Source organism: Meriones unguiculatus, chromosome 6 (genome assembly GCF_030254825.1).
Source record: "Meriones unguiculatus strain TT.TT164.6M chromosome 6, Bangor_MerUng_6.1, whole genome shotgun sequence".
NCBI lineage: Eukaryota > Metazoa > Chordata > Mammalia > Rodentia > Muridae > Meriones > Meriones unguiculatus.
In genome coordinates this window covers 29,328,810-29,348,957 of record NC_083354.1, presented here as the reverse complement: position 1 = coordinate 29,348,957, position 20,148 = coordinate 29,328,810, and the positions used below count along the sequence as shown (strand labels likewise).

Sequence of the window (20,148 nt, the reverse complement as noted above, 5' to 3'; positions counted from 1 at the left end):
TTCTCCTCCCACTCCTTCTTTCTCCTTCCCTCCAGACCAGGATGTTCCACCCTATTCTCTCCATTGCTTAGCATAGGCTGGTTGTTTTTATTGACAATACAGAGAACCATTTTATACAAACTTGAGACAGGTGATGCTTAGAATAAGCATCACAATGCATTGTCTGGATTGAAACCAGCTATTGAGGTGGAGAAATCAACATTTGAATGAACAAGACTAAACTGTATACATTTAACAAGAACATTATATCAACAAGTCATCTTGGGGGGAATCTTTGAGTGGACAGTTGGAGGAAAGTGGAAATAAGGAGAAGAAAGCCCACTATACCAAGGGATGGGTGTTTTGGACAGTTTTGGTGGAATAGTTGGCTTGCCACTGTCCATAAGTGACCTTTGGTCTGTGCTGTCAAAGCAGCTGAAGAGGCTGAACATTTGCAGAGGGCAATGCAGCTGCCTGAAAAGATTCCATTAAAACCTGTCTTTTTTCTATTTTTACTCATTATTTAGGCTTCCCTAACAAATGAAACTGCCTCATATGAGATTATCCATCAAAGATGACAGCCCAGGTATCTCTAAGGAAACATATCATGGGAGACAAGGAACTTGGGCTGTGATTCTACAAGGCAGTTTAGGAATAGAGTGGGAAAAGAATGGGCATAGGTTTAGGGAGTGACAAATAGAGGCTAGAATTTCTTGAGATATGGATACTTTGGCATATTGTCTTAGTCGCTGTTCTATTGCTGTGAAGAGATATTATGACCACCGCAACTCTTATAAAAGAAAGCACTTAATTGGGGCTTGCTTACAGTTTCAGAGGTTTAGTCCACTGTCATCATGGCAGGTAACATCACAGCATGCGGACATAGTGATAGAGAAGTACCCGAGAGTTCTATATCCAAATCCACAAGCAGCAGGAAGACAGCAAGAAGAGCAAGACACCGGGCTTGACTTGGGCCCTTGAAACCTCAAAACCCACCTTTAGTGACACACTTCCTCTAACAAGACCACACCTACTCCAACAAGGCCATACCTCCTCAAACTTTCAAATAGTGCCACTCCCTAATGACCAAGCATTCAAATCTAGGAGCCTATGGGGAGCCATTCTTATTCAAACCACCACATTCCACTCCCTGGCTCTCATAGGCTTATCATCCTATCATAATGCAAAATACATTCAGTTCAACTTCAAAAGTTCCCATAGTTTATCACAGTCTCAACACTGTTTAAAAGTCCAAAGTTCAGTCTCTTCTGAGACTCAAGGCAGTCTCTTAATTGTAACCCCTGTAAAATCAAAGTTAAAAAGCAGATCACATACTTTCAACATGCAATGATATAGAATATACATTGCCATTCCAAAAAAGAGAAAAGGGAGCAGAGTGAGGAAATGCTGGACAAAACAGGACCAAAAATTAACTGGGAAAACTTCAACTCTGCATCTCCATGTCTGATGCCATCATACTCTTCAGATCTCCAACTTCTTTCAGCTTTGTTGCCTGCAACACTCCTCTCTCTTGGGCTGTTTCCACAACCTGTTAGCAGCTCTCCTTGGCATGACTCCCATGACTCTGGCATTTCCAACATCTTGGGGTCTCCAACAGAATGCAGGCTTCACTTTTACAGCTTCACATACTGACCTCTTTGGGCTTCCATTCAGAGATTTCCTCTGACATATACCTGACATTAATGGCTTTTCTTAGTCATGGAGGGAGATATAAGAAAGCGGTTGCTTTCTTATATCCTTGTCTCTAAAGCCAAACTATGTGGCCAAAGTTGCTAAGCTCTTCTGCTTGCTGAAGAAAAGCTTGAGCTTTTCCCCTGTGTTCAATCACATTTCTGACAGCTTTCTGTGTTGATTATTTCCTTCACTGATTAAGCTTTTCTTTAATTCTTTTTTACAAGTTGGAAGCTTAACTGGGTGGGATCATGTCCTGAAGTCACCAAACCATGTAGTATCAGGCTTTTGTTTACATTTTTATCTCTCTGAGCACCGGGCTTAACACCAGAATACTCCCTGGTACTCCTTTTCTCCTCAAACTCTACATTTTTTATTTTTCCTTGTTCATTTGCTCTGTTTCATTATAGAGCAGAAGAGCGTCAATACTAAGCTGTCTTGTAATTTCCTCTGCCAACACCATTAATTTAGCCTCAAGAAGATATTTTGAAAAAGAGCAGAAAGCAGCCACATTATTTACCCAAATATCGTAAGAACAGTCTCTAGACTACTTACTAATATTATTCTTCTGAAACCTCTTGAGTCAGGCTGCCATAACCTAAATTGCTCTCACCACCACTCCTACTAGTAAGTCTTTCATCCTCCTACTAGTATGACCCATTAAGTCTCCTACTAGTATGACCCATTCAACTCCTTTCCTAATCCAAAGTCCCAAAGTCAACATTCTGCCAACAAGCAGCATGGTTAGGGCTGTCATAGCAATACCCTGCTCCCTGGTACCAACTTTGGTCTTAGTCACTGTTCTATTACTCTGAAAAAACAACATGACCATGACAACTTTTGTAAAGGAAAGAATTTAATTGGAATTTACTTATAGTTTCAGAGGTTTAGTCTATTAAGATAATGGCACAGAGCATGGCAGCATGCAGACATAGTGCTAGAGAAGTAGTTGAGAGTTCTATATCCAAATCCATAGGCAGCAGGAAGAGCAACACACTGGGCCTATCTTGGATCCTTGAAAATTCAAAGCCCATTTCACTTGCAGTGACACATTTTCTCCAAGAAAACCACACCTACTCCAACAAAGCTATACTTCCTCATCCTTTCAAATAGTACCACTCTCTGGTGACCAAGCATTCAAATCTATGAGCCTTTGAGGTTTCAAGAGCCCAAGCCAGGCCCAGTGTCTTATTCTTCCTGTTGTAATCTATCTGCAATATGAAATAATTTTTTCTCTTAAATAAAGTTCAATTGGTCCTTAGGGTCAATTGGATGCTGAGAGGCTTTGCTTAAAGCAGGTATGGGTTCTACCTTTCTGTCTCAACTCCAGCCCTGTCCTCAGCCCTGGTTTGTGGTCTGCCTCAAGATGACCTCCATTGTCTCTCCTTTCCAGGCATAGGCTAGCCATGAGGAAAGTAGATATGGCCAGAAGGGCATACATGCCTTTACATAGCTGGTCCTTGCCACAGGCCCTTTTGTATTGACAAAAATGTTCAGAAAGCTGAACACTGATGTGTTTTTCCTTCAGAGGATTCAGAGCTACTGAGAACCCCCATGACTACCTATTAGATATGCAAAATCTCCTTTAACTTCCAACCCACCATTTCTGGGGTGATGACTTTACCTAACACTGATAGTGGGCTCCTCAATACAAATGTAGACTGGCTGTCTCTTTTGTTTCCTCATTTACATACCCTATGTCTATCTCTCACCTTCAATTCTATCCCTTAGTTCCCTATTGTGGGGGTGGGGGGGGTGCAGGGAGAAGGGCTTCCTAAGCCAGTCTGCCTGCCAAGGTCAGGGTGGTGGGCTGCAAAGATGATGAGTCAGTGAGGGGAGAAAGTGAGTCAGGCAATGGTCAGGGGAATCTTGGAGCTCTAACTGACTAGCAATCAGGCTGCTTCTGTGGCTCTCTCTGACTGACTAGTAATAATAGGTGCTTCATTATTTATACAAGACTAAAGATTATCCAAGTGGTACAGATTATGTGTTGGATTTTTCATAACATGACCAGGGTTACAAGTTCAGTTACAATTAAAAAAATACAAATAGAACAGATTTTATCCTTATTATTAGCCTTATAACTCCAATTTAAAGGATCTAAAGAATATCACCTCCAAAGAAAACACATTTATTATATGACAGCCTCCTTTTAGGCTGGCATTTTGCAGTTTTAAAGTACTCCAGACAAACAGAAAATATCTGAACCAGTCTTTTTATGAATAGTAAATACTAATACCTAACTTCTTTTGCTGTATGTTTCACCATCTACTCTATAAAGCAGGAAAAGTTTATTTTCATCAATCTATCTTATTTACTGAGTTTTTATTCCTCTAGGGGTGTAACTTGTATGACTTATCTTTAAACTACATTTTCAGAGAGCTCTAAGCCTATAATAAAAAGAGGCCTTGAATCTGTAACCTACTCTCCTGGCCAGTCAGGGTCTGTCATTTGTCTCTGTTTGCCCTGCACCAATTATGGTTTTGAGTTTGCTCAGGGGCAGATACTCCAAGAAAATTTCTGGAATAATGGCCTCTATGTGCTTATCTGTGCTTAATGATCTACAGGGAATAAGGAAGACTTCCAAATAGTGACCAGATAAAGTTAATTTTAGGATTTTCATAAAAAGACTCAGATATAGTTTTTCTCAGGAAAAGACATAAATTGAGTCATAATGCAATAAGTCCCTAAGGATGCAACATGCAGAGACCAAAATCCAAAAGTTAGAGATAGAAGGACAACATTTGCAGCAATCTACTTAGCTTTGCTGAAACTGTGTCAATCAACTCTGTTGGCTTCATGACTCTTGTCATTTCCAGTGAATATGGCTGTGTTACCCTGTTCAGATGGCTGGTTTCTTTGTGAAGGACTGTGGTGTAAGGAGTATAGCCCTTTCCTATTGTAATCTTCCCTTTCTAATGTGTTTCTCTCAGGGCCCCACCTAGCTCTGACAGGAAGGGCCTCATTAATTCCGTCCTCCCCTGATTGGCAGTATTTTAAAGAGTTAAGACAGCACAGAGATGGTTCTGTCATTTCTTAGTAAGGCTAGGAGAGGTGTCTAACCCCAAGTGTCAGTGGTTTCCCTTATAATGATGAAGCACTTAACACTTCTTGCCCTCAGCCTTAGGTAGTACATGCCAGTTCCAGAGTAATCAAAAGAGTCTTACATAATATCCTGTTGTGCATAGAGCTACAGGTGTGATCTGACCCACTCAAGGTGACAGTGGCATGTTGTAAGCCTTAACTTGTACTTAGAGCTTGTCACCATCCCCAAGATTGGCTTAGATCCATGTCTTAGCTCTGTTCTAAAATAAAGATTCCAAATACACTGAGCAGAATTCCAAACTGAGCTAAGTGGTTTATAGAATGTCCAGACATATCTAATGAAAGTATACAGAAGACACCCTCTGAGTATTTATATGATTTGATATATTTATAGGTTTGGGAGAGGGTTATATTTTCCATTACAAATATTTAGAGGACAAAGACAGAAATGCAAAAATAGCATAGTACCTCTCAATTTTAGTTTCCATGACAGGAGTATGAAAGCAGAAGGTAAAAAAAGCTGGGAGTCATTGAACCCAAGCGTTATTGCTGATGCACATGGTGACAATGTGTGACATTGAAAGGTAATGAGTACCATACCCCTTCAATGTAGTACTTGAAGTCAGAGTATTGTTATTTGCAGATGATATGACAGCATACATAAGTGACACCCAAGATTCTACCAGAGAATTCCTACAGCTAATAAACACCTTCGACAAAGTATCTAAATATAAAATTAACTCAAAAAAGTCAGTAGCCCTCCTTTATACAAGCACCAAAAGGACTAAAAAGAAATTAGGGAAACAACACTCTTCACAATAGCAACAAATAACATAAAATATCTTGGTGTAACTCTAACCAAGCAAGTAAAAGATCTGTGTGACAAGAACTTCAAGTCTTTGAAGAAAGAAATTGAAGAATATTTTAGAACATGGGAAGATCTCACATGCTTGTGGATCGGTAGGATTAATGTAGTAAAAATGGCCATCCTGCCAAAAGCCATCTATAGATTCAATGTAATTCCCATCAAAATTCCAACACAATTCTTTACAGACATGGAAAGAGCAACCATCAACTTCATATGGAAAAATAAGACCCCGGATAGCCAAATCAATTTTGTACAATAAAAGAGCTTCTTGTAGTATCAACATCTCTGATTTCAAGCAATAGTAATAAAAACTGCATGCTATTGGTATAGAAACAGACAGGTTGATCAATGGAATGAAACTGAAGACCCAGAAATAAACCACACTCCTACCAGCACTTGATTTTTGGCAAAGAAGCCAAAACCATATAATGGAAAAAAGAAAGCATATTCAACAAATGGTGCTGATCTAACTGGATGTCTGCATGTAGAAAAATGCAAATAGACCTGTACTTATCACCCTGCACAAAACTCAAGTCCAAGTGGATCAAAGACCTTGACATAAAACCAGAGACTCTAAACCTATTAGAAGACAAAGTGGGGAAAAACTTCCTGAACAGAACACCAACAGCACAGGCTCTGAGATCAACAATTAATAAATGGGATCTCATGAAACTGAAAAGCTTCTGCAAGTCAAAGGACACTGTCAATAAAACAAAGCGGCAGCCTACAGATTGAGAAAACATCTTCACCAACCCTACATTAGACAGAGAACTGGGATCTAGAATATACAAAGAATTTAAGAAACTAAACACCAACAAATCAAAGAATTCAATTAAAAAAGGGGGGTACAGAGCTAAACTGAAAATTCAAAACAGAAGAATCTCTAATGGCTGAAAAGTACTTAGAGAAATGCTCAATGTTCTTAACCATCAGAGAAATGCAAATCAAAACGACTCTAAGATTCCATCTTATACCAGACAGAATGGCTAAGATCAAAAACTCAAGTGACAACACATGCTGGAGAGGATGTGGAGAAAGAGGAACATTCCTTCACTGCTGATGGGAATGCAAACTTGTACAACCTCTCTGGAAATCACTGTGATTTCTTTTCACTGTGATTTCTCAGAAAACTGGTAATAGTTCTACCTCAAGACCCAGCTATACCACTCCTGGGCATATACCTGAAAGATGCTCCACCATACAAAAAAGGACATTTGCTCAACTATGTTCATAGTGGCTTTATTCATAATAGTCAGAAACTAGAAATAATCAAGATGTCCCTCTAGTGAAGAATGGATACAGAGTTGTGGTACATTTACACAATAGAATACTACTCAGCTATTAAAAACAAAGAAATAATGAAATTTGCAGGCAAATGGATGGAACTAGAAAAGATCATCCTAAGTGAGGTAACCCAGGCCCAGAAAGTCACACATGGTACATACTCACTCATAAGTGGATATTAGAGCTATAGTACAGGATAACCATACTACAATCCACAGACCCAAAGACGGTAAGTAGCAAGGTGGGCCCAAGGGAGGGTTCCTGAATGTCACTCAGAAGGGGAAATAGAATAGACAGCAGAACAGCAGAACTGGATGAAGAAAGGAAACTGGGCAGGAGATGGAATGGGGAGGGAAACAAGAGCAGGGATTGGATGCAGCGAGAACAGGGTTGGGAGGTGAGAGGGCTGGGAACAAGAAGGGAAACTGGAGAGGGACATCTTTTAGTCAAGCTGGAGGCCTGCTACAGGGTAGGCTCCTGGAAGGATATGGGTGTGATTCTAGCTGAGACTCCTAACGGGGGGGTGGGGAGTGAAGACATGAAGACTGAAGTGACCACCTCCTAGCCTGGAGGAGGTGGAGGACTAGTGGAAGATGGGTATCAATAACCCACCCATAAAACCTATGAACCAAAAATTTCCCTGCCTACAAGAAGTGTAGGAATAACAAGAGAACAAAGATAGAGGGAAAGTCCAAACAATAATTGGCCCAACCTGAGACCCACCCCACAGTAGAGAGGCAGCTCCTGACACTAATAATTGTACTCTGCTATGCTTTCAGACAGGAGCCTAACTTGACTGTCTTCTGGGAGGCTCCAGCCAACAGCAGATTGAGACAGATGCTGGGATTTGCAGCCAAGCATGGGGCAGAGATCTGGGGGAAATGTTGGAAGAAAGATGAAAGGTCTTGGAGGGGACAGGAACCTCACAAAAAGACCAACAGAGACAACTAACCCAGTCACATGGGGGCTTTCAGAGACTGAGACATCAACTAAGGAGCATGCATGATCTGGACCTAGGGCTCTTAAACACGTGTAGCCAAAGGGCAGATTGGTCTTTGTTGGGGCACCTGGCAAGTGGAGGGGGATGCTGTTTCTAACATGGACTCTAGTGCCTGCTTTTGGATCACTTTCCTCTGGCAGGGCTGTCTTGCCTGGCCTCAGGGTATGAAGATGTACACAGTTCTGATGTGACTTGATGTGCTGCAGAGGGTTGATATGAGGGGAGGGGCTATGCTTTTCTGGGGGGAAAGGGAGAGGGGAAGGTAAGAGGAGGGGAAATGGGGGGGACTGGGAGGAGGGGAGGGGCACACTTGGGATGTAAAGTAAATAAATTAATATAAAATTAAAAAAAACAAAATTTTTTAAAGTAAAAAAGAAAAAGGAAGAAAGGTGGTGAGTAGAATTTTCTTATTACCATAAGGACTGTGAGGAGTCTCTGCCTACACAAATAAAGGCAGGCTTTTAAGCACTAAGGTCTTCTTAACAGGACAAAAGAACATCGTTAGTGTGGCATTGTTCCTGTTAGTAAATTACAGAAAAGGTCCTATCTGCTCTTTAAAAGACAGCTGATGTTGTAATGTGGAGCAAAAGACACCAGGCAGGAGGAAAGCAGCATCTGAGATTGTCTTTTCATGAAGTATAAAACCACCTGATCTATATAAGGTCAGAATGACCTATACCCCTTAGGCAAGATGAAAGCCACCTTCCATGGAAGATACATTCCTTATCAGCAAATCTTGATGGTGGTTTTATAAGTCTATGTAAATCAGAATTGGTAAAGCTATACAACTAAATTATAAGACCTAAATTAAAACTTCAATTAAAGAAATATATTCATAACAAAAAAATTTTTTGAGACAAGGTCTCACTAGCCCTAGGTTGGTCTGGAACTCACTGTGCAGACTGGGCTGACCTCATACTCAGAGAATGCTAGGATTAAAGGTGTATCTCCGCTATATCCATCCCATAAAAATTTTTAAGAGCACAATTTTGAAAGCTACTCTTTAATAGCACTGTGCTACAATACTGAGGAAACTCGTACAGAAAACACCAGAAACTAGAGTTATATATGTGTCAGACCAGTTTAAAAGGATTCATGGGAGAGGGTTAAGATTGAAATGTGTTTGGTTTTTTTTGGGTTTTTGTTGTTGTTGTTTTGTTTTTTGTTTTTATTTTGGTTTTGGTTTTTCAAGACAGGATTTCTCTGTGTAACCTTGACTGTCCTGGACTCATTTTGTAGACCAGGCTGGCTTCAAATGCACAGAGATCTGCCTGCCTCTGTCTCCCTGAATGCTAGGATTATAGGCATATGCCACGATGTGAAATGTGTTTTGAAAGGGCTATTTTTTTTAATTATGAAAATGTGACTATTTTTTCTTATTTTTGTTTTCTTCCACTTCATATAATAAGCATATATTGATTTTATAAATAGACATTTGTCTGTATAGGCATGTGTATGTGGGTTCATGCACCTGTGTGTGGACATGTGGAGGTCAGAGCTCAACATCAGATGTCATCATCTATAATTCTTCACCTTAATTTTCAGGACATGGTCTTTTACTGAACCAGCTCACTAATTGGTTAGACTGGCTGGCTAGTGATTCCCTGGAATCGTCCTGTTTCTATTCCTCAGGACTACAATTACAGGAGTGCAGTGCCACATTTGACTTTTTTCTTTTGTCTTTTTAAAATCTGAATGCTGGAGATTCAAACTCAGACCCACATATTTTCACAGTAAGCACTTTACCCACTGAGCTGTCTCCTCAGCCCTAGATATTTTCTTTTTAAAGATTCATTTGCTCTTTTCACAACCCATCATACTACTCACAAGGACTTAGAGTGAAGTTGCTGTGTTCTTGAACTCAAAGGGAAAGATTAGCATTGTACTATTTGTTGAGGATGCTCTGAATATTGGTCCAGGAACGTAGTTGGTAATAAGAGAAATGCAAGGAGAAGGACACTAATACACTAATGACTAGAGATGGTGAAGTTGCCTAAAGACTTACTAGTATCCCAGAAGGAAAGCTGGCTTGAGATACTCTACATGGGAATTGAGTCTAGAGGGACAAACTAATCATAAGATCATTTCTTGTGGGAGTCTAAGTACAACACATACGAGAACAAAGTCATGCAAACTGGGATGGATAAAACAGTAATCAAAGCTGAGACCAAAATCCAAGTTGCAGCACAGTGTGCTATTGTGGTGATGCACATAAAATGTAAAGTTTATTTGTTAGTAAAGACTTCTCCATGGGCCCATAGTTCCTTATTTCCTTGTGCATACGTGACTGGAACACACTTCTGGATTAGGCACTTAACAGAGGGCAATAGCTTGCTCAGCTGGGCTTCTTGCTGCAGACTGTGATCTTGACCATGGCTCTGTTTCAAGGCATACTTTCCATGGTCTCTGGTAGCATTTATTCTTTTACCTATCTGTTAGCACATCACTAACAGGACAGGCAATGGAATTTCAGAGGTGAATTATCTTCTCAAAGCCACTGGAAGCCCTATCTGAGTGACTTTTGAGCCTGCATACAGCTGCTCCACACTGCCCTCTGGGAGTGAGCTAGAGCTCCCATATCTTCAGCTACTCGGTGAAACTGTCTCAGCACAGAGCTAAGCCCTAGATCTACATGATAACAATAAGAATCAATAACAATCACATACAAGTTTACATTTGTCTAGCAGCACTGAAGAAGTTTACCTCAGAGTATGATTTTTAAAAATGAAGATTTTTAAGTTGTGTTCATTTTGAAAAGATCACTGAGTGAGTAGCTAAGAGATTGCCATTTTTTGTGTGTGGTTTATCTATCTACATACTGTGATTGCCTCTTATTGCTACCAAACTCGGGTCTGGATGCTTATTACATAGAAAGTTAATCCCTAGGAGACAAGAACTAAAAAAGAAGCAGGCTTTATTGAGGATGCCAGTCACCCAGAAGGAAGCAAACTGATATGCCAACTCCCCCCTCCCAATTCTTTGAGGGAAGTGAGAATATTTATGTGAAGACAAAAATAAGGGTTATGTGTAGAATCAGCATTCTCAGGAACTTGAGTTAGACAAGCCTGTGCTAGCCAGAGTTGTTAATCTCCTGGTGGTAGTCTAGTCTTACCTTTATGACAAGATTCTCTGTAGGGCAGAGGGAAGGCTGTATCTTAGGAATGAGGAGTAAGAATAAAGCAAGATGAAGTTACTGAAGGCAACAGCCTGTTATAACATACCATAAAGTGACTACTGTTACTCAACTTAATACAGTGGCTGCAGAAGCCTTGGTTGGGTCCATGTGCTAAACTGCCTCCTGTAGATTTATGGACAAGTAATTTTACTATTTGAAGTTTCCTTTGTCTGTGTTTGCAAGTCAAAGCTGCTGCTTTTACAGCTGAAGCTGTGGGAGCCCAGAGAAGTTCTTGTGTCTCACTGGCAGGTCTGTGCTGTGTTCTTAGTGCTGCTGTCATTCCTTGATGTTTTTGAAAAATTCACCAACCACCCAAGAAATCTGACATGGCCACATATGGCATTATTATATTATCCTGAATTCTATCATGTACTTCTGTTTATTGTTTCATGAAAAATCCTCCACGGCTCCAGATAGATTATGTTCTTGGAGTGAGTAACTCTGTTACCATCAAATCTGGCATAGACTAGCACTCATAAATGCCTACTTGAGATGTATAATTTTTGTGTCTCACCAGCTATATATGTCCCCCCAGATATATGGGGGGAACTGAGAAATATGTTTAGTTCCCAGGAAAATGTATGGTAAACCCTTTTGATAACCAGTTTTTAGTTTACACAGAAGGGTTATACTGAGCAGTAAAATTATGTATGTGGAATGTAGGATGAGGAGGGAAGACAAGTAAAAGAAGAAATAAGGCTGATATCTGGAGTGAACCTCCTCTCTGACTTTAAATTGGCCAGTGTTTACTTTAACCAAGAACAACCGCGAGGAGAACAAATGCACTTGCCGTTTTGGCTTTACCAGTGAGATACTATACACATTATTTGTCTCTTGGACAGTGACTCCCTTGACTCAAATGTGGACTTTAATTACTGGACATAAGTATTCTTCTGGCATTAATACCTTTTTTCCCCTAATTTTTAATTAACTGTGTAGTTGGATGAGCAGAAAACATAAGTAAAATAGTATGAGGAGGGAAACTCTCAAAAAACTTTCAGGCCAGAGCTACCTCTATTTTCTGTTCTAAATGCAATTTTTAAAAAAAGAAGAACTGATCTGACACCCCACCCTGAACACTACGTAATACGCATTCTCATTAAACTCCACCCCCTCTGAAAGAAACTGCATTTCTTACTTTATACTATCTTTATGTTTGATTTGCACAGCTCTCCTTGCCAGAGGAGGTGAGACATCCGTTCCCCCTACAAGAAACTCTGGTAAGTCACCTCTCAGTCCTTGGCAGGTTAGTTAGCTCAGCTTCTGTGATGTGTAAAAACTTTAACAGGAAATCCTGAGAGAACATCTGTCAGCACCAGGTGCTCACAGAATTATCTGAAAATATAATCTTTAAGATAAAGGAAAGATAAGAATTTAGGTTGTGTTTCAGCATGTGATGTCATCAAATATACAAAACACAATTGTTAATGAAATATTTAAAAGAGACAGTAATTTTTTAGCAAACAGAGTTCATGCCTCTTAAAACAGCTTCTAGAGCAATGATATTGGCTGGAATTTGGTTCTATAACCATTATCTTCAGCTGAAAGAGGTGAAACCTCTCCAAGTGTTACTTGGAACATGTGCATGCCAGAAGCTCTTCTCTTTTTCTCCTTTCCCTGCCTGTCCTGCCTAAATGAGAAGTATGAAGAGCTCTGGAGAATCAAGTAGAGAAAATTCTCAAGTAAAGTAGTAGAACTTTGACAAGACAAGCCAGTTGGTTTTAGAGCCTGAACACTGAACTATTTAGCCTGTAAGATATTCACCCATAGAGATGGATGTAACATTTTCTACTTGACCATTTCTTCTGCTTACATGAGAAGTCTGGGTGGTGGCAATTTAGGAAGCAGAAATAATTTCAGAGAAAAAATGAGGATGGCCTACTTTAATTACTGATGCTAGATTCTATGACACTGTTGGAGTACTTAGACATTAGCCCATTTCATCCTGACCAAAGAGAGGCACCATGTTACTTAAAACAAAACAAAACAACAACAACAAAAAAGGCTTATTAATTACCAAGAAGTGACAAGCAATAGGTGAGTTAACAGTTCATGCTGCCAAATTCAAAGTCAGTTTCTTCTTGGTGGTTTCGTGTTAACTTGTTCATTCTCTCTGTACTTAGGGGGCTTTTTGTCTAGAAAAATGTAAACAGTATTACCCACCCCAAACAGTTAAGCTAAGCATTTAGTGAGTGAGTGAGTGGGTAAGAAGCTTAGAACAGGGTTAGCACCCTCATTCTTACTGGCACTTATGTGAAACCTACTATTTGTGGGTAAATGCCTAGAAACAGTATCTTCAATAGAGCTCTTAAGCCTGTGAGTCATATAGTGCCTGACTAAGTTTCACAGATTAATTCACCCTGCATTTATTTGAAAAGCAAGATTTTATTTGATGAAATGCATCTTTGGTGAATTTCAGCTCATCTGATGATAGAACAATTAAATTCATAAATCTATGCTTCAAAGACCTACTAAGTTATAAAACAATTTGTAATTATCATGGGCCAGTAACTGCTTTAAACTTTATTAAGCATTGTCTTTTATTTGTTCATAGATTCTTGCAGGATGGATTTGCAAGAGTCAACAACAACCTTTAACTATGACAATGATTATGATACATCAGCACCCTGCCAAAAAACTGATGTGAAACAAATTGCAGCCCAGCTCCTGCCTCCACTCTACTCCCTGGTATTCATCTTTGGTTTTGTAGGTAACATGATGGTCTTCCTCATCCTAATAAGCTGTAAAAAGCTAAAGAACATGACTGATATCTACCTGTTCAACCTTGCCATCTCTGACCTGCTCTTCCTGCTCACTCTCCCAGTCTGGGCTCACTATGCTGCAAATGAGTGGGTCTTTGGGAATATAATGTGTAAATTATTCACAGGACTCTATCACATTGGTTACTTTGGTGGAATCTTCTTCATTATCCTCCTGACAATTGATAGGTACTTGGCTATTGTTCATGCTGTGTTTGCTTTAAAGGCCAGGACAGTTCCCTTTGGGGTGATGACAAGTGGCGTCACTTGGGTGGTGGTCATGTTTGCTTCTCTCCCAGAAATAGTATTTACCAGATCTCAAAAAGAAGGTTTTCATTATACGTGCAGTCCTCATTTTCCACACACCCAATATCATTTCTGGAAGAGTTTCCAGACGTTAAAGATGGTCATCTTGAGCCTGATCCTGCCCCTACTTGTCATGGTCATCTGCTACTCAGGAATCCTCCACACCCTATTTCGCTGTAGGAATGAGAAGAAAAGGCACAGGGCTGTGAGACTCATCTTTGCCATCATGATTGTCTACTTTCTCTTCTGGACTCCCTACAACATTGTCCTCCTCCTGAACACCTTCCAGAAATTCTTTGGACTGAATAATTGCAGTAGTTCTAATAGACTAGACCAGGCCATGCAGGTGACAGAGACTCTTGGAATGACACACTGCTGCATCAACCCTGTCATCTACGCCTTTGTTGGGGAGAAGTTCCGGAATTATCTCTCGGTGTTCTTCCGAAAACACATTGTCAAACGCTTTTGCAAACACTGCTCAGTTTTCCAGCAAGACAATCCTGATCGTGTAAACTCAGTCTATACCCGGTCCACAGGAGAACAGGACGTTTCTACTGGTTTATGACCTGGGCTGAGTTTTTTATATCACTTAGTTTTTCTATGTAGCTTGGGGATAGAAATGGTTCTTTTTAAAAATAAATTAGTATCATAGAGGGCCTAAGATACACGTACGTGTTTGATATTTAAAAGATTAGGTCTTTTAAAGCCGATTGGTTTTATAAAGCCAAATGAGGATGTATTGATGAGATAGTGATCCCTGGCCTCATTCCCACTTACCTCCAGTTATTGGCAAACTCTTCTTTAGCCACAAAAGTTCACTATAGAAAACAACAACAACAAACTTTTGAGAATGGGGGGGTTATTTTATTTTGTTTTTTTGAGCTTGACTATTTGAACAAAAAAAAAACACCACCAATCAAGAATACCTTGTACAGTTTTTTTTTTCCTTTACAAGGCAAAATTCAGGTTATAAATGTACTTAAAATAGGTCTTTGACTTGCCCTGAGAAGAAAAGATGAGAGTGTGACTAGTTAGGAAATAGATAACTAAGCTACATAAATTAGTTTCACAGACTTGTATGATCAGGTAAGTGTTCGGTGGCCTTGGAGCAGGTCTTAATAAGAAGAAACTTGAACTAGATCATATGTTAGTAAATGAGAGGGAAGCCATTCTCTTGCTGGCATGACTGCATGAGCAAAACATACGTATAGCTGTGGCTAGTTGAAAGGGCCATGAAGAAAGACCAAGGCTATATCCTAAGGCATCATGTCACCACTGCTTCTTCAAAGTTATGAACAGGGTAAGGAGCACCTGGATTGGTTTGTACAAAACTTACTTATGGCTAAGAGTGTCTTGGCAATGGTGAGCATTTAGGGCAAGTAGATCAGTAACAATAAGGTCAGGGTAAGAGCCAGTCACCTAGGCTAGACAGTGAGGAAGCACCACTTCTTTATATAAAATGTAAAGTCAGCAGAACTTGGGTTATATTGGAGGTAGAGCTGAACTAGAACCCTTACACTTAATTGGGTTGGAATAACCATTGAGGTTAAAAAATAAAATAAATAAAAAAGAAGGGTAGAGGAAAAAGTTTGGCCTATGAGGGTAGTCTGAATATACTGCTGCCTCAGGCTGGCATTTTGTTCCTGCTCTCAGACCCAAATCTTGCCATTCTGGCTTTGATCCTGAGGGGTAACCAGAGGGCTGTGAAACACCTGGCTTATGAATCATGAGCCTGAGGACTATGAATAATACAGACCCCTTGTGGATTCTAGGTGAGGATTGTTTACATAGTTTGAACCTGGAAGTTTTCTAACCTTGAGCAGAGGCTCCGAGAGTTGAGGGAAGAGCGTCAATTTTCTCTATTTACATAGCAATCGGCAAATCTGGGAGATAACCATCCTTTTAGAAACAAGTTGCTGTGAGCTTCAGGAGCTATGAAAGTGTGATTACTGCCTTCCGTGTTCCTGGTTAAGTGTGAGGGTTTCAGTTACTCTTTCCAGATGGTTTCTCCACACAAACAATGGTAAATTGCAGAGAAGTTTAAGATTTTTGTTGTTTCTTTTTAGTTGCTATTTATGATATTGTTTTGAATTTTGGATCAGTTAAGACCTCCATAGTGAAGATTAAGGGAAGAAACAAAGAGGTTAGAATCTCTCAGAGGATTCAAATATCTGACTAACAAGAGGTGCTACTGGTTGTTCTTAAGTTCTGAATATGAAACCAAAGCCTTGTGGCTGAAAGCAGGAAGTGAACATTTGCTTTTTTCCTCTGGGATCCACATCTTTTTTCTCACTGTGTAGAGCAGACTAGCCTCAAGCTCATGATCTTCCTTAAGCACTGGGGTTACAGATATATATGAGCACACCCAGATGTATTTTTATATTTTTAAACATATAGAAAGTTATAAATTCTTTGACATAGTAAGTCTTATTAAAAGTGCTCTGTAAAAAATAATTGCATTTTTGTCCTTTCAATCAAGGACAAAATGTACATTTAGTGTATAGTACATGAAATTATGAGGATATTTTATTAGTTGTTTTGGCGAACACTTTCAAATAGTACGTATTTAAATTTTAAATGTAGCTCTTAGCTTAAATAGATGATGATGATGATTATATTTCCTTTAAAATATTTTAACAGTCAACTTTCTTCCTGAGACAAATTGTTATAATAATTTGTTGTTAAAGATGCTACTTCTAAAAAAAAAAAAAAAAAGATGCTACTTCTAAGCATGTAGTTTCTGAACAGAGTTGCTCTAAGAAATTGTAAATTTCAAATTGTGCTTACTCTCAACCAAAAGAGTTTTAACATATTTACAAATTTATGTCAGAAGTAAAAAATCTGGTTAAAAATAAAGACAAGCTACTTTGTGGTCTGTTATCTGAATGGGAGACACATGATAGAGAGGGTAAACACTGCTTTTCTTTATTTTTTTCCAAAGAGTGTTAGTAATTTTTGTAATGACAATTCTGTAACACTGGGATTTATGTGCAGACATTTCTTGTTCAGAGAGGGGATAGATGCTCTGGGAAAGTTTGGAACGTGCTGGTTTTCAGTCTGCTAACAGCCTCAGCTTCCAAAGAAGGGTGTGTGAAGATGTTTGTCATACTCCAATGGAAGACAGACAAAATGAGTAGGAAGCAAGACAGGGCTCTGGCTAGTACAGTGACTTCTCCTTACCAGATTCAAAGGGTTGTTTTTCACCTCCTAGATGTGGAGGTGGGATGTGTCAAAGAACAGTGGGAAGCAGCTGGGCTTAGAAGAGAGAAGAAAATCAGAGGAAGGGAGCCCTCTCTGTGTCCTAGGATAAAGCCTGCTGTTGTGGGAATGTGGGAAAACATACAGTTTTTTAAAAAATGACTAATATATATAATCTTTCTTACCTTTCTATATGTTAGATGAATCCATGAAGAAAAGCTGTTTGAGGTGTCATATGACTATGTATATTTTTCATAATTTTATAAATATTTTAATGTCTCATGGTTGGATTGTAAGTTCTGTGTTATTATAATTCCATCATGCTTCCGGAGCTTATTTTTCCCTTAAAAAATAGTTTTTTGTTTGTTTTGAGGGTTTCTCTGTGTAGCCCAGGCTGCCCTCAAACTCCCTCTGTAGATCAGGCTGGTCTGGAACTCAAAAATCTGCTTGCTTCTGCCTACCAACTGCTGGGACTAAAGGCATGCAACCACCACTGCCTAGCTCAAAAAAATTTTTTGTTTTTTTTTTTTTAAGCACAGGTGGAGAATATGAACCTTTTTCCTGTTTGAGTCAATGGGAAGGCTAATAGCAGCAAATAGCCTAGGCTATAACTGCTTCCATACTGCCCTCCAGTGGCCAACTAGCAAATAACAAGGGTGTTTGGCAACCAACACTGACAAACAAGGAGCACGGTTTCATTGAGTTGTTTACTGTTTGTGTCTTTCATTCCAGTGTGGACAGAGGCATATCCAGAGCATCTCAGGGTAGATGTCACACAGCTCTTTCTTACTGCTTCTGAAGAACAGGAAGAGCATCACCTGAGAATTCAAGTTGACATTTTGAATGAAATAATTGTTTCAGGTGGATCTGCAGAGTGCTGGAGCCCAGACTTTGAATAAGGTCAGGAAATTCTTTAGAATTAGTCACAAGGAAATGCCACAAACTTCTCTTGAATTTCACTCTAATGCTGCATATACCAAGTGTTTGGAATGATCAAATACAGTTGAGATGCAGGTGGTTTTCTTTGATTTTCTTTTTTCCACTACTGTTATTTCTTCACTTGGATGCAACATTCTTACAAAACTATATACTTTTAAAAGGGAAAAGCTATTGAGGACCGCTCAGTCCAGATTCCTCTCTCTGTAGGTGAAGATCAAAGTCTACTCCAATCCCCAGAGAGGGTTTCAAAGGACTCAAGCATCAGCAAGTTATGACAGTGTTTCCCAATCTCGGTGGGCAGTCAGTGATAAACCGTTGAGTGAGTAGGGGATGTGGGTATGACGTCCCTCACGCTCATGCCTGGATGAATTCAGGAGTAGACCTACAATTAATGAAGACCATATTCTGGCCCTGGCTTAATCTTAACTGCCCTTTGAAGTGACATGGGGAGTTTTACACTGAGTCACACTCTGGTCAGCTGTTTATTCAACGCACAACGTGCCTGTGGTTCTAACTCTTAGAAACTCCCCATGTGGTTCTAGATTAGCTAAGTTTGAGAGACACTGGATTGAAGATCAGGGTTGAAGCCTGCCACACTGGGTATAATGACCGATGTCTGAGCATTGCTACATAGAGTGTGAGGGTTGGGGCATGAAGATCATTCCCTAGTCAGGCAATGCTACTTAAAAAAAGATTTGTTGCAGGGTTTTGTTTTGTTTTCTTTTTTTATCTCATTGTGGACCCCAAAATTGTGAACTGTAAAACCCTGTTTCTTGTTTGGTGTGGTTGAGCCCTATTACACATCTTTAATCCATGAACTTTCTGTCCTTTTTTTTTTTTTTTTTTCATAATAAAGTTAACCCTAGGTCAAGAGGTGGAGCAAGAAACCAGCTGATGGGGATTAAAGAGTAGGGGGAACTTTGAATTGAGGGGTATTTAAGACAGCATGTAGAAGTAGAAGGAGGTTTTAGCACTCTGGCACCTGATCTTTAGCTCTCTGGCTTTTTGGGCTTTGAGCTAGCAAGCCTTTGGTCTTCGGGTTTTTTTGTTGTTGTTCTTGTTTTGTTTTGTTTTTGTTTTTGTTTTTTTTGGTTTTTTTTGTTTTTGGTTTTTTTTTTTTTTTTTTTTTTTTTTTTTTGGCCTTTTTCTCCTGGGCTGTCAGCTGAACTAGTGAGCCTTTTGGTCTTTTTCCATAGGGACATGAGCTGAGAAGGAAGGTCAACTGGGTGCTTTCTCTGTCTCTCTGAGCTAGCAGGTTTTCACTCTAGTATCTGGCTTCAGAGTGTTTATTGGTAAAATAGAATGGTTTGGATTTTTTCTAAATAACAACAAAGAATGAAAAGTTAGTATTAAGATAGTAACTCTTAGATGGCCTGGCATCTAATTTAAATGCATGTATGCATACACACAAAACAAAGTGTGGATTGTATTAGTTACTTTCGAGTTACTGTGATAATAGTACTCCATTAAAACAACTGAAGGGAGCAAAAGTTTACATTTTTCATTCATTATGGAGGAGAAGGCATAGCATCATATGAAGTACATGGGTGTACACAGCAGAGTCTGGAAGCAGAGGTCAGAACCAGGGAGCAAGATATGGCTTTCAAAGAACCATCCCTAGTGACTTACTTCTGCCAGCCAGACCTCACCTCCTAAAGAATCTATAGCCCCATCAATAGTGCCACGATTTGGGGACTATACACAAACATGAGCCTGTGAGGGATATTTCTGAAGAGCAGATATAAGTTGCTCTTTTTGTTGTGAGTCAGGACAATGCTGCTTTGTTAAACTACCTATCTCTGAACATAATGCAACTAAGTTTAAAGATAGAAATATAGTGGAAATGCTTCAGGATAGTCTCTGTTTACTCTAAAATTCTTTTTTTTAAGATTTGTTTCCATTA

At 39.5% G+C, this 20,148-nt stretch overlaps 1 protein-coding gene across 1 annotated transcript; it reads left to right on the top strand.

Annotated features, from left to right (window-relative positions):
- Positions 1-12,156: 12,156 nt before the first annotated feature.
- On the top strand, positions 12,157-17,588 carry LOC110566894 (C-C chemokine receptor type 5). Its single transcript, XM_021664795.2, has 2 exons — positions 12,157-12,263; positions 13,598-17,588. Exon 2 carries the CDS (start codon positions 13,609-13,611, stop codon positions 14,671-14,673), a length of 1,065 nt encoding a protein of 354 aa, XP_021520470.1. The 5' UTR covers positions 12,157-12,263; positions 13,598-13,608; the 3' UTR covers positions 14,674-17,588.
- Positions 17,589-20,148: the final 2,560 nt, after the last annotated feature.

Bases quoted from the DNA above. Each gene is read 5' to 3' on its own strand.
- LOC110566894 (XM_021664795.2), top strand. From the start codon at position 13,609: ATGGATTTGCAAGAGTCAACAACAACCTTTAACTATGACAATGATTAT.